The 14,680-nt window shown below is 50.5% G+C and overlaps 1 protein-coding gene across 4 annotated transcripts; it reads left to right on the forward strand.

Annotated features, from left to right (window-relative positions):
• Nucleotides 1–412: 412 nt before the first annotated feature.
• mvp (major vault protein) lies at nucleotides 413–13,409 on the forward strand. 4 transcript variants are annotated; one of them, XM_085156497.1, is made up of 18 exons: nucleotides 413–555; nucleotides 3,132–3,310; nucleotides 3,411–3,606; nucleotides 3,851–3,974; nucleotides 4,095–4,226; nucleotides 4,921–5,015; nucleotides 5,946–6,182; nucleotides 6,276–6,401; nucleotides 8,141–8,353; nucleotides 8,923–9,158; nucleotides 9,223–9,420; nucleotides 9,574–9,718; nucleotides 10,169–10,380; nucleotides 10,482–10,598; nucleotides 10,866–10,992; nucleotides 11,538–11,726; nucleotides 12,572–12,718; nucleotides 13,078–13,409. In XM_085156497.1, exons 2-17 carry the CDS (start codon nucleotides 3,147–3,149, stop codon nucleotides 12,695–12,697), a joined length of 2,637 nt encoding a protein of 878 aa, XP_085012623.1. In that variant the 5' UTR covers nucleotides 413–555; nucleotides 3,132–3,146; the 3' UTR covers nucleotides 12,698–12,718; nucleotides 13,078–13,409. The 4 variants fall into 4 exon arrangements, with proteins under 4 accessions (XP_085012623.1, XP_085012627.1, XP_085012625.1 ...); XM_085156501.1 differs by having other exon boundaries at nucleotides 8,144–8,353; XM_085156499.1 differs by having other exon boundaries at nucleotides 423–555; nucleotides 3,103–3,310.
• Nucleotides 13,410–14,680: the final 1,271 nt, after the last annotated feature.

The raw sequence follows: 14,680 nt of genomic DNA on the forward strand, positions 1-14,680 counted from the left end.
GTTTAACCTGAATGTGTGACATCAGAACATTGTGTATTTATATAACCGGACATGAGGACCATTAATAGCATGAATGATAGCGTGTAGTTCATGTGGTTTCCAGCAGAGGGCGCTACTAACACAACAGAGCTCCTACACAGTTACTGACCTGAGGTGCATATTTCTGTGTTTTTCATCATTTATGCTTAAAAATGTAATGTTTTTAAATCTTGTTCTTGTTTAATCCATGAGAAGTTTCAGAAATGTGGAAATCGGAATTTCGACTTTTGTCCTGTGAGTTACAAATTCACAGGATTATTAATAATAGTTACGGTTCAAAAATATTTTAAATTGTGTGTGTGTGTGTGTGTGTGTGTGTGTGTGTGTGTGTGTGCGTGTGTGTGTGCGTGTGTGCGCGTGTGTGTTTCCCGGACCAGATGACTCGCCTCTGCTGATCATTTCCGGGTTTGCAGGTCTCTCTCGTCTTTCCCGCAGTCACTGCACTTCGGTCGGTTTCCCTCCGTGTGTGAGTCGGGACCCTGAGAGCAAACACAGAGCTGCCTGCTTCGGGAACAGGTAAGACCCCGAGGCTGTCTGACCGCCGCAGAACTTTACTCTGAAATCTCAAACTTTAAACTTCCGTACGTGTCGGAGCATTTTTCTGAACACCTGAAGGTGGGGCGTGAACAAATATTACCCCACTTTTAAATCGGCTTATAGTACACCCGAAAAATAGCTTTTAATTGATTAGAATCTGAACTTTAACGTGTTTGAGCTTCATTTTCAGTCTTCTGGCCTTTTGTTGTTCGCCTTGTAATCGGAAGGTTGCTGGTTCGAGCCCCGGCTTGGACAGTCTCTGTCGTTGTGTCTTTGGGCAAGACACTTCACCAGGTGGCACCAGTGTCCGGCAGCCTCGCCTCTGTCAGTGCGCCCCAGGGTGGCTGTGGCTACAATGTAGCTGCCATCACCAGTGTGTGGATGTGTGTGTGACTGGATGTAAAGCGCTTTGGGGTCCTTATTCTCCTTGTAATCAGTAAAAAAATCTCAGGGAACATCAAACTAGGTGATTTCTGTCTCAGTCAGACACAGGGGCTTTCATACAGTGTTTTAACGGAGTTTTGTGGGTTGCCAGGTTTGTAAACCATTACATTTGTGAAGCGTACATGAGCAGCTGTTTGTGATCCTGCAGAGCCGCCTCCTCCGTCAGAGCTGATCATGTTACCGAGCAGAAGGAGCCTCCCTCACAGTTCCCATTTTGTTGGACAGCCTGTGATGATGACGTGAATGCTGCTATCAAAGCGCTGCAGGAAGCCCCGAGCTGCTCACAACTCTGAAACACGTAAAAGACGCCAAAGCTACAGGCTGAAAGTGTCTGCGTCTTTACTCTTCAGCTCCACCTCCTCCACCCAGGGCTGGATCGGTGATTTGGCAGCCCTCCCCTACCTTCGCCGTGCGCCCAGGCAGCCTGTAGAAAAGTTCAGTGTGGAGAAGGTGGAGCTGAAAATCTGAGAGAAAGTAAAAATAATAGCAGAATTAACGACAACAGTAGTAACAGGTATAACCAGACCTCACAGCAGGCCGCTGCTGCTCCAGCTGTGGAGACGTGAGGAAGAGACGAGGAAGATGAGACTGACGTGGTGAGAACACAGATGGAGGGATGATTGCATCGTTAGGAAGCAGAGATTGAAGGATTCGGTAAATGAACGGCAGCTCTGAGCATGAGCTAAGACTCGACCCTGATCAAACCTGCTCATATTTATAATGAACAAAACCAAATGAAACGTACATGAAGCGTGATGGTGGCGCCCCCGGGCAGCTCCACCTTCATCATCCTCCGAGCCTCTGATCTGTGCCGCTCTCGCTCAGCACGAGCAGATGAAGTGTGATTGGCTCCCGAATCCAGAACAAAAGACAACGTTCAGATTTCAATGTGAACATTTATCGATCACATTAAAAAGTTGACCGTAGAATTTCTCCTTTAAAAAGCTTCGTGCTGCATCATTAAAGCAGCTGTTTAAAGCTGCGCGCGTGCGCGAGGTGGAGGAGAAATACCCCGGATTACACCAACAAGGGTGGATGCAAATACTGTAACGTTGGGTAACAGAGACTGACAGCCGGTGTGTGTGCGTGCGTGTGTGTGTGTGTGTGTGCGCGTGCGTAATAACCGGTTTGGATCGCTGACAAAACTACAGATGAGGTCACGTGGTCGGGGTTATTGTTGGTTTAAGCTGATTGGATGAAGAATCGGGTGAAGGAGCAGCTTTCACCACAGTCACACCTGCAGCGCTTCCTGTTACCTGCTTCCAGTTTCACGTTTCCTCTTTTATTGGCTGTGCCTGAACAGGACGCAGCCTCGTGCGTTTAGAAACCTGCGGACTGAACTGAGTTCAGCGCAGTTTGGACGCGTCTGTGTGGGTCAAGAAACCTGAGTGTGAGGTTTTGTGGTTTAACTGGAGACACAGGACGCCCTGAGCTGTTTGCAGAAACACGCCCTGTGCTCGGCGGCTCCACATCCACGCCTCCTCTGTGGGTCATCAGAGTGTTTGCACATCGACTTTATTGTTTTCTTTGTGATTATTGATGATCGGCTGATTCAGGTCGAGCTTGTTTTTCAGGTCATTTGACACTCTGACTGTGAGCAAAGTGCATGCACGTGTTATTGGGCGCTGATATCCTGACGCCAGCGTGCTCAGACTCACTGTGTGTGTGTTTGTTCTTCAGGGTTGTGGTGCATTCAGCAGAGGACGGAGGTTTCGTGTTTATGGTCGTGGCTCATAAACACGTCGCCAGAGTCTTTACAGACCTGGAGTTTATGGAAATATGGAGATAAAGTTAAAATGAGTAAAAGGCAGCAGACTAACCCGACAGGTGAACCGTGCTCTGCTGTGGTGTCAGCCAGTCGTTTACAGAGACTTTGGTCTGTGTTCAATAATCAATAACTGTCATCAGGCGGCTTGTATTGATTGGCTGTATAAACAGGAGATGCTGACAGATGTCAGTAAAAAGCTGAACCAGCGTGAAGAACTTTTCCCTCAGAGTCGTTCTGTTTTTCTTCATTTGAAATCAAACGTGATAAAAATAGTTTTTTAAGGTTATTCTCAGTTTTTCTCTTTTCCTGATAAGCCCCGCCCTCTCTATGCCATCATCTGCAGTAATTTGCTGACATCATGTCTAAGAAGGCCGGAAACCGCGGGCCGGAGATGGAGGGGCTGTTGGAGGCATCGATCATCCGGATCCCTCCGCATCACTACATCCACGTCCTGGACCAGAACACCAACATCGCCCGGGTGGAGATCGGACCACTCACCTACATCCGCCAGGACAACGAGAGGTCAGAGGAAGCCGCGCTCCGGCAGGAAGTCCTCTGACATTCAGGCTCCTCGGGAGGAGCTCAAAACTTCATAACATCAACTTCTCCTTTTTTCCCCCAGAGTGCTTTTCACTCCGGTGCGCATGGTCATGGTGCCTCCTCGTCACTATTGTGTGATCGCCAACCCCGTGGCCCGCGACGACGACAACCAGGTCCTGTTTGACCAATCTGGACAGGCCAAGCTGCGTCACGCCGACCTGGAGATCCGCCTGACCCAGGACCCGTTCCCCCTGTACCCCGGGGAGGAGATGCAACAGGTTTGTTCGTTTATTTCACGGGAACTCAAACTTTATCAGGGAGACATGATAAAGATGAAAACATGAAAAGTCAGGCTGCAGGCTTCCAGAAACTGACCAATCAGGAGGAAGTGGGCGGTGCGGAGAATAAATCAGGCTTTTGAACTGAATTGAATTTAACATTTAACGTTCTGTCCTGGAAGGAAGCGTCACTGAAGAGTTTCTTTGTTCTCGCTGATTCGAACGTGCGATTTTTGTCCTCCAGGACGTGACGCCGCTGCAGATCGTGTACCCCGACACGGCTCTGCGTCTGCAGGCTCTGCTGGACTTTGAGGTGGAGGGAGGAGAGAAGAGAGTAGCTGGAGACGAGTGGCTGTTCGAAGGACCGGGTGTGTACTGGTCTGACTGGTTGTCAGAACAAATACTTCATTGATTTGCATCCTTTTAATCTGCGTCTCTGAAAGCACAACACGAGCTGCAGTTACGATATGTCTCTCGTTTGGGTTCAGGGACCTACATCCCCAGGAAGGAGGTGGCCGTGGTGGAGACCATCAAGGCCACGGTGATCAGGGAGAACCAGGCCATCAGGCTGAGAGCTCGCAAGGAGGGCAAGGACCGAACCGGAGTCAACAGAGTGACAGGTAACACTCACCTGTGAGCACCCCTGAACTGTTTGAAGCTCCGCCCCCAAATGTACCCAAGAAGTCAGTTCACAGAGAGAAAGATCAAACTAAGCAACTTTTTTTTGCATCTTGCAAATGTGGAACTTATTTGTTTCCTTTTTTCTTCTCTCGGTGGTTTCAGGTGCTCAGATTTTCCTGCATTTTGTAATGAATCATCTTCACTTTGGCGTCACATAAAACGTTCAATCAAAGCTGATTATGATTAAACAGCAAAAATGAAATTAATACAGGAAAGGAGGTTTGCTGCGCCTCTTTCAGCTCCATATTTTTATTAATTCACTGTATTAGAATAGAATAGAACAGAACAGAATAGAATAGAACAGAATAGAATAGAATAGCCTCTTTATTATTATTCAGAACGAAAGTTCGGGGCATTTACTCGCCATCAGACATACAGGTATGAAAGAAATCTCTGATGTACATAAGGATATAAGGGAAAACAGGGTGGCTTTGCATGATTGTAGTTCAAAGTGATACTTAGTTCATCCTGTGTGTGAAATAAGCTGTTTAAGCTCCTCCTCCGTGAGCCGGTGGGTTATGGTTCCCCTTTAAGCCCGAGGCTCACGGGGACTTCCTGTTTCTCTGCAGATTCAGAAAAGATTCGTTTTATGTTCAAGTGTCACGAACTGTCTCACCTGTGTCTGTGGCTCAGGTGAGGAGTGGCTGGTCAGTAAGGTGGGCGCGTACCTCCCAGGTGCGCACGAAGAGGTGATTGACATCGTCAACGCTTTCATCCTCACCGACAAGGTAACCCCGCCCCCATAGACGCCCTGAAACGACGACCTGCTCTTTACCCACACTGCAGCACTAAAGCGTGCACGACCAACACACACAGACACACACACACACACTGACACACAGACACACAGACACACTGACACACACACTGACACACACACACACACACACTGAGACACACACACACACACACACACACACACACTGACACACACACACACACACACACTGAGACACACACACACACACACACACACTGACACACACACACACACACACACACACACTGAGACACACACTGAGACACACACTGACACACACACACACACACACTGACACACAGACACACACACACTGACACACAGACACACACACACTGACAGACACACACACTGACACACAGACACACACACACACTGACACACACACACACACACTGACACACACACACACTGACACACAGACACACACACTGACACACACACACACTGACACACAGACACACACACTGACACACACACACTGACACACACACACACACACTGACACACACACACACTGACACACAGACACACACACACACACACACTGACACACACACTGACACACACACACTGACACACACACACACACTGACACACACACACACACTGACACACACACACACTGACACACGCACACTGACACACACACACACACTGACACACACACACAGACACACACACACACACACACACAGACAGACAGACACAGACACACACAGACAGACAGACTGACACAGACACACACACACACACGCACACAGACACACTGACACAGACACAGACACACACACACACACACACACAGCTTCTTCAGTGTTCGTGGTTCTCGAGCCCTCAGAGAAACCACACGGATGGCGACGGTTTCTCTGACTGCTCGCTGCTGTCGTGTCTTCAGAAAGCGCTGCACGTGCGCGCCCTGCGGCCCTTTAAAGACGCCGGCGGGCGAGAACGTCGCACCGGGGAGGAATGGCTGGTCACCATGGCTGACAGAGAGGCCCACATCCCGTCTGTGGCAGAGGAGGTGGTGGGAGTGGTGGATGTAACCACCCTGAGCAGCAGGCAGTACTGCGTGATCCTGGACCCGGTCGGACCCGACGGGAAACCTCAGCTGGGTCAGAAGAGGGTGGTGAAGGTGAGGCGGAGCTTCAGTCTGGCCGTTTCTAGTTTCGCTGCGTTCGTGTCATTTCCTCAGGCCTGATCGTTTCCCCTCGTCTTCCTCTGTCAGGGCGAGCGCTCGTTCTTCCTGCAGCCCGGGGAGCACCTGGAAAACGGCATCCAGGACGTGTACGTGCTGTCGGAGGAGGAGGGGCTAGTGCTGCGAGCTGTGGAGGCCTTTATCGACACCCAGGAGGTAAGAAGAGAGCGAAACACAGAATCGCTTCATGTTTTGGTTGATTTTCCTAAAATATTCAGAGATTTGCATGACTGACTAAATCACGGCTGCTTCATGCAAACCTTTGTCGTGTGCTTTCACTGTCAAACCCTTCGGTGAGCTGGATTTGAGCTCTTTCTTTCTCAGGCTCTTTCTCCTGAACTCTGCTGTCTCTGCTGCTGCTCTCTGGGAGCGTCAGCTGAGCAGAAAGGAGAGGCGAGGTGTTGTCAGGTGAAGGTTGGGCGTGCACAGATGATGCACTTTAAAACCATCTTGTGCAACCGGTCGATCAGAGAGATTAAACAAGCAAACATGATCAGCTCAATAAAGAGGCCACCTGTAACGTGCTGCAGCTCTGTAAAGGCTGGTATGCAGGTGAAAGGCGTGTCTCTGGTCGAAAGGTGAGCACGCCGCGCAGTGCTGAGGGGTGTGGTTGAAAGGCTTTATCGCAGGTGTTTCTAGGAACAGAGTGAACTCTGGTCAGAGCAGTCATAGAAAGCAGCAGGGTGAGGCCCAGGCTGTGTGCAGACTGAGCCACCAGTCGTGTGGAAATATTTATTGTGTGCATATTTTTGGCAGCGTTGAGGGTTTTTAGTCAGCGTCCTTCTAGGAGCAGCGCTCGCCACTCTGCAGCGCCAAAGAGAGCCAAAACTATCATCTCCTTCAAGTAGAAGCGAAATGAGATGCAGTCTTCTGGGGGCCAAAGAACTAAAAGCCAACTGATCCTGGAAAGAAGAGAACTGAAGTCTAGAGTGAAGCCAAGAAACGAGGCCTGAGCTCGCAGCCACAACACCGGACGAAAGGTTTGCATGAACCAAAGCCCCACAAACCTTTACTGTCCCACAGTAACAGCAGCGACTGCAGGCACACGTCCCAGCGTAACCAAAGCTTTCTCCTGCTGTCCTTCCAATCAGCCGTCCAACAGCCTGTTTCTAACTGTGCTGTCCTGACCTTTGACCTTTAACATGGAAGTGAGCTCTAATGTAAAGCAGAGATGAGACAATCAGCCTTTAGGCCTGAACCCTTACATACATCGAGCCATGTCTCTATTTAATCTCATCATAGTGCATCAGAGGTGGTTTAACACGTGTGCGTGCATTAAAACGCGCGTGTGCGTGCATTAAAACGCGCGTGTGCGTGCATTAAAACGCGCGTGTGCGTGCATTAAAACGCGCGTGTGCGTGCGTTAAAACACGTGTGCGCGCATTAAAACGCGCGTGTGCGTGCATTAAAACGCGCGTTTTAATGCACGCACACGCGCGCGTTTTAATGCACGCGCGTTAAAACGCGCGTGTGCGTGCATTAAAACGCGCGTGTGCGTGCATTAAAACACGCGTGTGCGTGCATTAAAACACGCTCTCTCTCTGATCCCAGCTGGGTGGAGATGTGAGCCTCCAGCTGGAACTGGTTTAAACCGGATCCCTGGTGATCCTGTCCTTCACTTTCCCTTCCTCACCCCGACTAACCCACTCTCCTCTCCTCCTCTTCTTCTTCTCTTCCTTCCTTTGACTCAACACCCCCACCCCCAAACCCTCTCCTGACTCCACCCACCATCACACCTTCCACCTTTTCCTTTTGTTTATCTTCCCGTCTCTTTTTTTACTCAGTATTTTCCTCCAATCCCGTCTCCCCCTCTCCCTCCCCCACCGCTCCAGTGCATCACCACGTTAACCCTTCTCTCCGTCCTCCTCCTCTCTGTCTCCCGTTCTCTCTGCCAGCAGGAGGAAGACGAGGAGGAGGAGGAAGAGCTGCAGGAAAGGGCCAAGCGCTCTCGCAGAAGCGGCACCCCCCGTCGCCCTGGAGACCGCTGGATGCTGCGGGGCCCCATCGAGTACGTCCCCCCTGCCAGCGTGGAGGTGTTGCTGCGGCGCGAAGCCATCCCGCTGGATGAGAACGAGGGCATCTACGTCAGGGACATCAAAACAGGAAAGGTAGGAGTGGCCTCAGCGTTCCCAGCCCCGCCTCTTTACATTGTCTTATGTTTAGCAGAACGCTGCAGTCAGGTGACGCGCTATTGGAGGGAGGAGCACTCGTCTTGGTGCTGGTGCTGGTCTGTCTAACATGTGGGTCCAAAATCTCCGGTAGGTGTTCAGTTCAGGTGAGATGTGTGACTGTGAGGGTCAAAGGTCAATCTTCATCCTCATTAAAGCACTCAGAGAGTCCAGTGGATGGATCCAACCTGGGAGAGCGCTCTCCCATCACGGTCCGAGGGTCGTCAGCGTTTATCTGACCGTCGTGTTCAGGCGACCCGAAGCGTCACGGCAGAATGTCGCAGCAGCTCACAGGCTGTGTGTGACGATGGGCGGAGCTTCCAGGACACAAGAGTCCTTTAAACCGTCCTCGTGACCAGCAGGGGGCGACTCCTGCGTTAGTAAAGATTGCCTCAGCTCATCATCACCACAGGACCTCAGTGCAGAGCGTTTAGGTTTCCTTTTACGTGTCACGTGTCTGTAAATGATGATCGTGGTCAACGCCATAGCAACGTATTGGTGGTCTGCAGGTGCGCGCGGTGATTGGTCACACCTACATGCTGACTCACGACGAGGAGCTGTGGGAGAAGGACCTTCCTCCGAACGTCGAGGCCCTGCTGGCCGCTCGTCTCGACCCGCTTGCCGACCGCTCGGACCGCGGCCAGCAGGCACCGGCCGACCCGAGGGAGAAGACCAGGGTGGTGTCCTTCAGGGTGCCCCACAACGCCGCCGTGCAGGTCTACGACTACAGGGAGAAGAAAGCCAGGTGGGCGCTGCTGTGGGTGGGGTTAAATGAAGCTGAACTGGTGCTGATGGTGTTTTGTCTGCAGGGTGGTGTTTGGACCGGAGATGGTGATGCTGGGACCCGACGAGCAGTTCACCGTGCTGTCGCTGTCCGGGGACAAGCCGAAGAGGGCCAACGTCATCAAGGCCATCTGCCTCCTGCTGGGGCCCGACTTCTTCACCGACATCATCACCATCGAGACGGCCGACCACGCCCGGCTGCAGCTGCAGCTCTCCTACAACTGGTAAGCGCACGCTCGTGTGAGTGCGTGGAGAGGCCGGTTCACGGCGCAGCAGCGTGATCTCTGACTGCTCCGGGTTTTTAAAAAAAAAGTACATTTCCGGGTTAAAGCGCCGACAGTGTTTCTTACCTTGGCTCCTCCCCCTCTCCCTCGCAGGCACTTCGAGGTGAAGTCTCGGACGGACGCAGCCGATGCCGCGGCCGTGTTTTCAGTCCCCGACTTTGTGGGCGACGCCTGTAAAGCCATCGCATCGCGGATCCGTGGAGCTGTCGCCTCGGTGCAGTTTGATGATTTCCACAAGGTTTGTATCAGGACATCCAGCCTGTGATAAGTTTTTACTTTCAGATGAAGTTAAATCGCCAACTGATGAAAAACAAGCCGGTCTGCAGGTCTGTGTTTGTTCACTCGAGCAGCTTTGCATGATTCAGTTCGAAATAATCCTTCTTTGTCTCACACTGAGCCTGAGAGCCTCTGAAACGAGCTGTTTCACCCGCAGACCAGCGCAGCTTCGAGTAAAGTTTTCTCCTCATAATTAATGTCAGCTCGACAAACTGAGCGTGCTCAGGCGTGATGAGAACAAATGTGCTTCCATCTGTTGTGGAGCTGGAGTCTAAACCGAGCCGCCCAGGTCACAAGATTCAAATAGAAATATAAGATCTTCACTTCTCTGTGGATCATAACTGCTCAGCTCACGTCCGAGTGCAACGGATCATTTGACGTGATCGTTGAGCCGGCGTGTTTCTGTCTGCAGAACTCGAACCGCATCATCTGCTCGGCCGTGTTCGGCTTCGACGAGAAGATGCAGGTTCGCTCGAATCTTCGCTTCAGCCAGAACAACCTGGTGATCAGCAGCGTGGACATCCAGTCCGTGGAGCCCGTCGACCAGCGCACACGAGATGCCCTGCAGAAGAGCGTCCAGCTGGCCATCGAGATCACCACCAACTCCCAGGAAGCAGCTGCACGGTCCGACACACACAGACACACACACACACACACACACACACACACACACACACACAGCATCAATGAGACGTCGCAGCTTCATGAGGTTTGCTTGCGTGCAGACACGAGGCCGAGCGTCTGGAGCAGGAGGCGCGGGGGAAGCTGGAGAGGCAGCGGATCACCGACCAGGCCGAGGCGGAGCGAGCCAGGAAGGAGCTGCTGGAGCTGGAGGCGCTCAGGTGAAGCCAGACGCCGCCAGCAGGAGGAAATCAGAGCGTTAAATGGCTCTTAAATGTCTTCTCAAGCTCACAGAATGCAAACGAACCACAATAACGATATTGATTATGAGACTTCGACATGTTTTATGTGTTTTTGTCCGATTTTTAAAGATCAGCTTGGAGCTGCTTCCATGAGGCAGAGCTCGAATGTAGCACAAAGACTTTGACCGACTCCAACCATCAGAACTAATGTGTGTGTGTGTGTGTGTGTGTGTGTGTGTGGTTCAGCGCGGCGGTGGAGAGCACCGGAGCGGCGAAGGCTGAAGCTCAGTCTCGCGCGGAGGCGGCTCGGATTCAGGGAGAGGCGGCGGTCAGTGAGGCCAAACTGAAGGCCGAGGCTCAGAGGATCGAGGCGGTACGTTCACACTTCCTCCCTTTCAGAATAAAACATGTCAGTAAAATCTGCTGTAAAGTAACGAGTCGGCATCAAACGCTGACTCACAGCTCGCTGATTTCACCAAAAAGATTAAACACAATAGAGTTCAAGGGTCGAATGATGTCACACCGATTAATCCGGTTTACATGAACAAAGACTTTGAGCTGGATGGATTTAACCTCGCCATCTGAAAGAAGGCGGCCGGCTCACGCCAGTTTAAACGGATTCAAAAGAAATAAAAAGTGACGGAGTCGAAGCTGTCAAAGTGAAGAAGAAGCAGATCTGAACAGCTTTGTTAAAAAAATCTCTCGTCTCCATGGCGATATTTTCTCTGTCACGTTTTTTGGCCGTCGTCTCTTCGCTGTAGTATTTCTGTCGTAGCGCTGCGACAAAGTTCTCCCTCATCGGCTCATCGGTCTTATCTGCTCCATCTCCACACCAGCTATTCAGTTTAATTCAGCCTCAAGGTGCTTTTCATTGTAAGGTCGACCCTACATGTCTCTGTAATGTGTGTGTGCGTGCAGGAGGCGGAGCTGCAGCGCCTGGCGAAGGCTCGCGAGCAGGAGCTGGGCTATAAGAAGGAGATCGACCGTCTGGAGGTGGAGAAGCAGCAGCGGCTGGCTGAGATCGAGAGTCAGCGCTTCAAGCAGATGATGGAGAGTTTGGGCAGCGACACGCTGAAGGAGATCGCCAGAGCCGGCCCCGAGATGCAGGTACAACACCCACGCCGCTGACACCACACCCACGCCGCTGACACCACACCCACGCCGCTGACACCACACCCACGCCGCTGACACCACACCCACGCCGCACGAACATGAAATGCTCCGAATTATTTAAGAATGAGACTCTGCTGAGAGTCTGCTCCACACAAGCTGATTCTGTGTTATTATGTTTATTAAAAACGTTTTTTCTGCTCTTTCTGTCGACGTCTGACAGCAGCCATCGCTGTTCACGCCCCGTGCTTTTATTTTGAAAAACCACACCATGCTTGTTAGAGTAAAACTAGAAAACATGCGACACAAACTAGTAACCCAACGTTTGGTGGATGTTTGAGTTTCCAACAAACCAAACGTGTTTTATTTTGAAAAGCTCAACAGTTCCTGTTTCCTTTTCAGTTTCACAACCAGCACTGAAACTCCGTGTGTTTGTAGACACACGTGTTTCAGACCAGACGCAAAGATCTGTGTTTGAAAATGTGTAACTGAAGACGACGAGCTCGTCATCGAGCTTCAACATGACCTCTGACCTCAGTGAGTCGTCTGTATGAACGGCGTGATGATGAATAAGGCGAGACGTTGAACTGCAGCACAGACTCGTTACAGTCTGTTGAAGATTTATTAACGGAGTCTTTGCTTTTAATTTGTGCTTGTTTACTTTTCCATCACGTCGCTCGCCTGACTCGGACGCCGGACGCTTTTTGCAGCGTTTGCTCGAATCATAAACGTGTCATAATGAATTAAAACAAATTCGAGGTTGTTTACAGATGTCGTCTCATTTCAACCTGTTATTGCTGCTGCTGAGCTTCAAACTGTCTGCGCTGGTTTGTTTCCTCCAGGTGAAGATGCTCCAGTCTCTGGGGCTCAAGTCCACCCTCATCACGGACGGCTCGTCTCCCATCAACCTCTTCACCACAGCCAACGGCCTGCTGGGGGCGCTGCCGGGTCAGGGACAGGCCCAGTGAGGAAGAGGAGGGAGCAGATGTGTAAGTAAACCTCAGCAGATCTTCTCTCTTGTGTTTCTGTGTCTGCAGCCATCAAACAAAACCACAAAATCTTTTAACCTCATCATCAGCTCTGTTCAAAGAAATTTTATTTTTAATCATTTAGCACAAATTTGTTTAACACGAGTGTCGAGCAGGAAACGTTGGACTGTGACGAGCTTCAGGCTCAGAAACATGAAGCTGATGTACCTGAAGGACACAGTCAGACCCTCATCACATCTCTTGCTTTTCAAAATAAGAGCCAGAGGAACAAATATAAAAGGAATGGTTCAGTGGAACAAAGGTCACTGATGAAGACGACATTTAGGGATTTCATTCTGTGTGTTTTCTTTATTTTTCAGGTTCAACATTGGAGGTCGTGACGGGTTTTTTCCACCTACCATACAATATGTTAAAGTTCAATATTAAAGCGACGTGTGCTGTCCGGAGGAAGTGAGGTGCGCACGTGTCGGAGAACCCGGAGCGAAGATGTTGTTCCCCGTCCCACGCTGACAGCCAAAGATTTGTTCCTACTGAGCACTTTTTCTCCCAAAGCTAACGAGCTAACGAGCTAACAATGCTGTTTACAGATGTTGACTCTGGTGTGTGGATGTCTCTGCCTTACAAAGTGCTGATGTTCTTCCTTCTGTGGGTTTTTTCGCTGAAGCAATATTAAAACTGACGTCCTCCTCTGTGCCCGTGTTTTATTTTCATGAGCTGCTCTGATTCGCCAATAATGAGCAAACAAAAGCTCCAAACGCTCAGTTCATCGCCGTGTTTCTACTCCTGGCTCTGTGTGAGGTCATGTGGTGTCCCATCTCTGGGTTCAAATGTTCCTCCAGTCCAAAAGCAAACCGTCACAGGATCAAATGTTCTCTCAGCTGTTACAATAAAGTTTAAAGTCAAAAAAAGGTTTGTTTTCCATCTAAATCTGATACGCCCGTTCTGATTGAAGGATGTATGAAACGGGGTCAGTGAAGCCCAGGACGAGGGGGCAACTGCTCAATAAAAGGTCAGGTTGTGGGTCACTGATGGGTGGTGACAGACGGCATCATGTGACAGGAAGAAGGCGGCGAGAGCGGCCAAAGTTCAGCATAGAGAAGGTCTGAGATGATCATGTAGGTTACTCGCCAGATTTAGACTCTGAAGTGTTTGGGTGTTTGAGCACGCTGCAAACAGTGGCTAACTCAGCCACACAAGTCCCGCCCACCTGTTCTTCGGCCAATCAGAAGAAAGTCTCAAAGGTCAAGGAGTGCACGAAGGCCTGGCGTAAAACAAGCAGGGATGATTTTGAGCCGCGACCCACGCAAAGCCAAAGAGCGAGGCAGGCCCGTTTACCTCCACCTGAGAAAATACACCTGACTGTAGAAAGGACCGGGGCCGGTTCAGGACGAGGGGGCACACGGTGGCAATGGAGGGGTGGTGCTCTGGATAACTGTTTCTGTCAGATAATTGGATTGAACTTTCTCAGGCCTCTACCCTAAGACATGACCAACTTGGGTGGCCGAGCTTCTGCTGGTCCAGCTTTTAGGGTCACTGAGACACGCAAACGTCCAGATGAACAGAATCAACCTTTGGGGAACAAAAAATAAATAAAATATTCCTCATCAGACTCTAACAACTAAAACATGACATTTACCTTAATTGGATGGCCTATATCAAATATATTCAAGCCCAACAACAACACTTCTCACTACTGCTAATTTAAATAAAGTAAATAAAGGGCTAGCTCAGTAGGTAGAGTGGTGGCCCCATGATCGGAAGGTCGGGGGTTCGATTCCCCTGAACAGCTACCCTGAGGTACCTCTGAGCAAGGTACCGTCCCTACACACCGCTCCCCGGGCGCCCAATGGCCGCCCACTGCTTCACTGAGTGAATGGGTTAAATGCAGAGAGGAATTTCCCCACGGGGATCAATGAAGTTTCTTTCTTTTCTTAAAACAAAGTAGCCCAAGTTATAAAGAAA

This window comes from Neolamprologus multifasciatus, chromosome 4 (genome assembly GCF_963576455.1).
Source record: "Neolamprologus multifasciatus chromosome 4, fNeoMul1.2, whole genome shotgun sequence".
In the NCBI taxonomy this organism is placed as follows: Eukaryota; Metazoa; Chordata; class Actinopteri; order Cichliformes; family Cichlidae; genus Neolamprologus; species Neolamprologus multifasciatus.

Excerpts from the sequence above, each read along its gene's own strand:
- mvp (XM_085156497.1), top strand. The coding sequence starts at position 3,147 with ATGTCTAAGAAGGCCGGAAACCGCGGGCCGGAGATGGAGGGGCTGTTG. Across the intron at positions 8,354-8,922 it reads GGGACATCAAAACAGGAAAG|GTGCGCGCGGTGATTGGTCA; the intron begins GTAGGAGTGGCC and ends GGTGGTCTGCAG. Across the intron at positions 10,381-10,481 it reads TCCCAGGAAGCAGCTGCACG|ACACGAGGCCGAGCGTCTGG; the intron begins GTCCGACACACA and ends GCTTGCGTGCAG.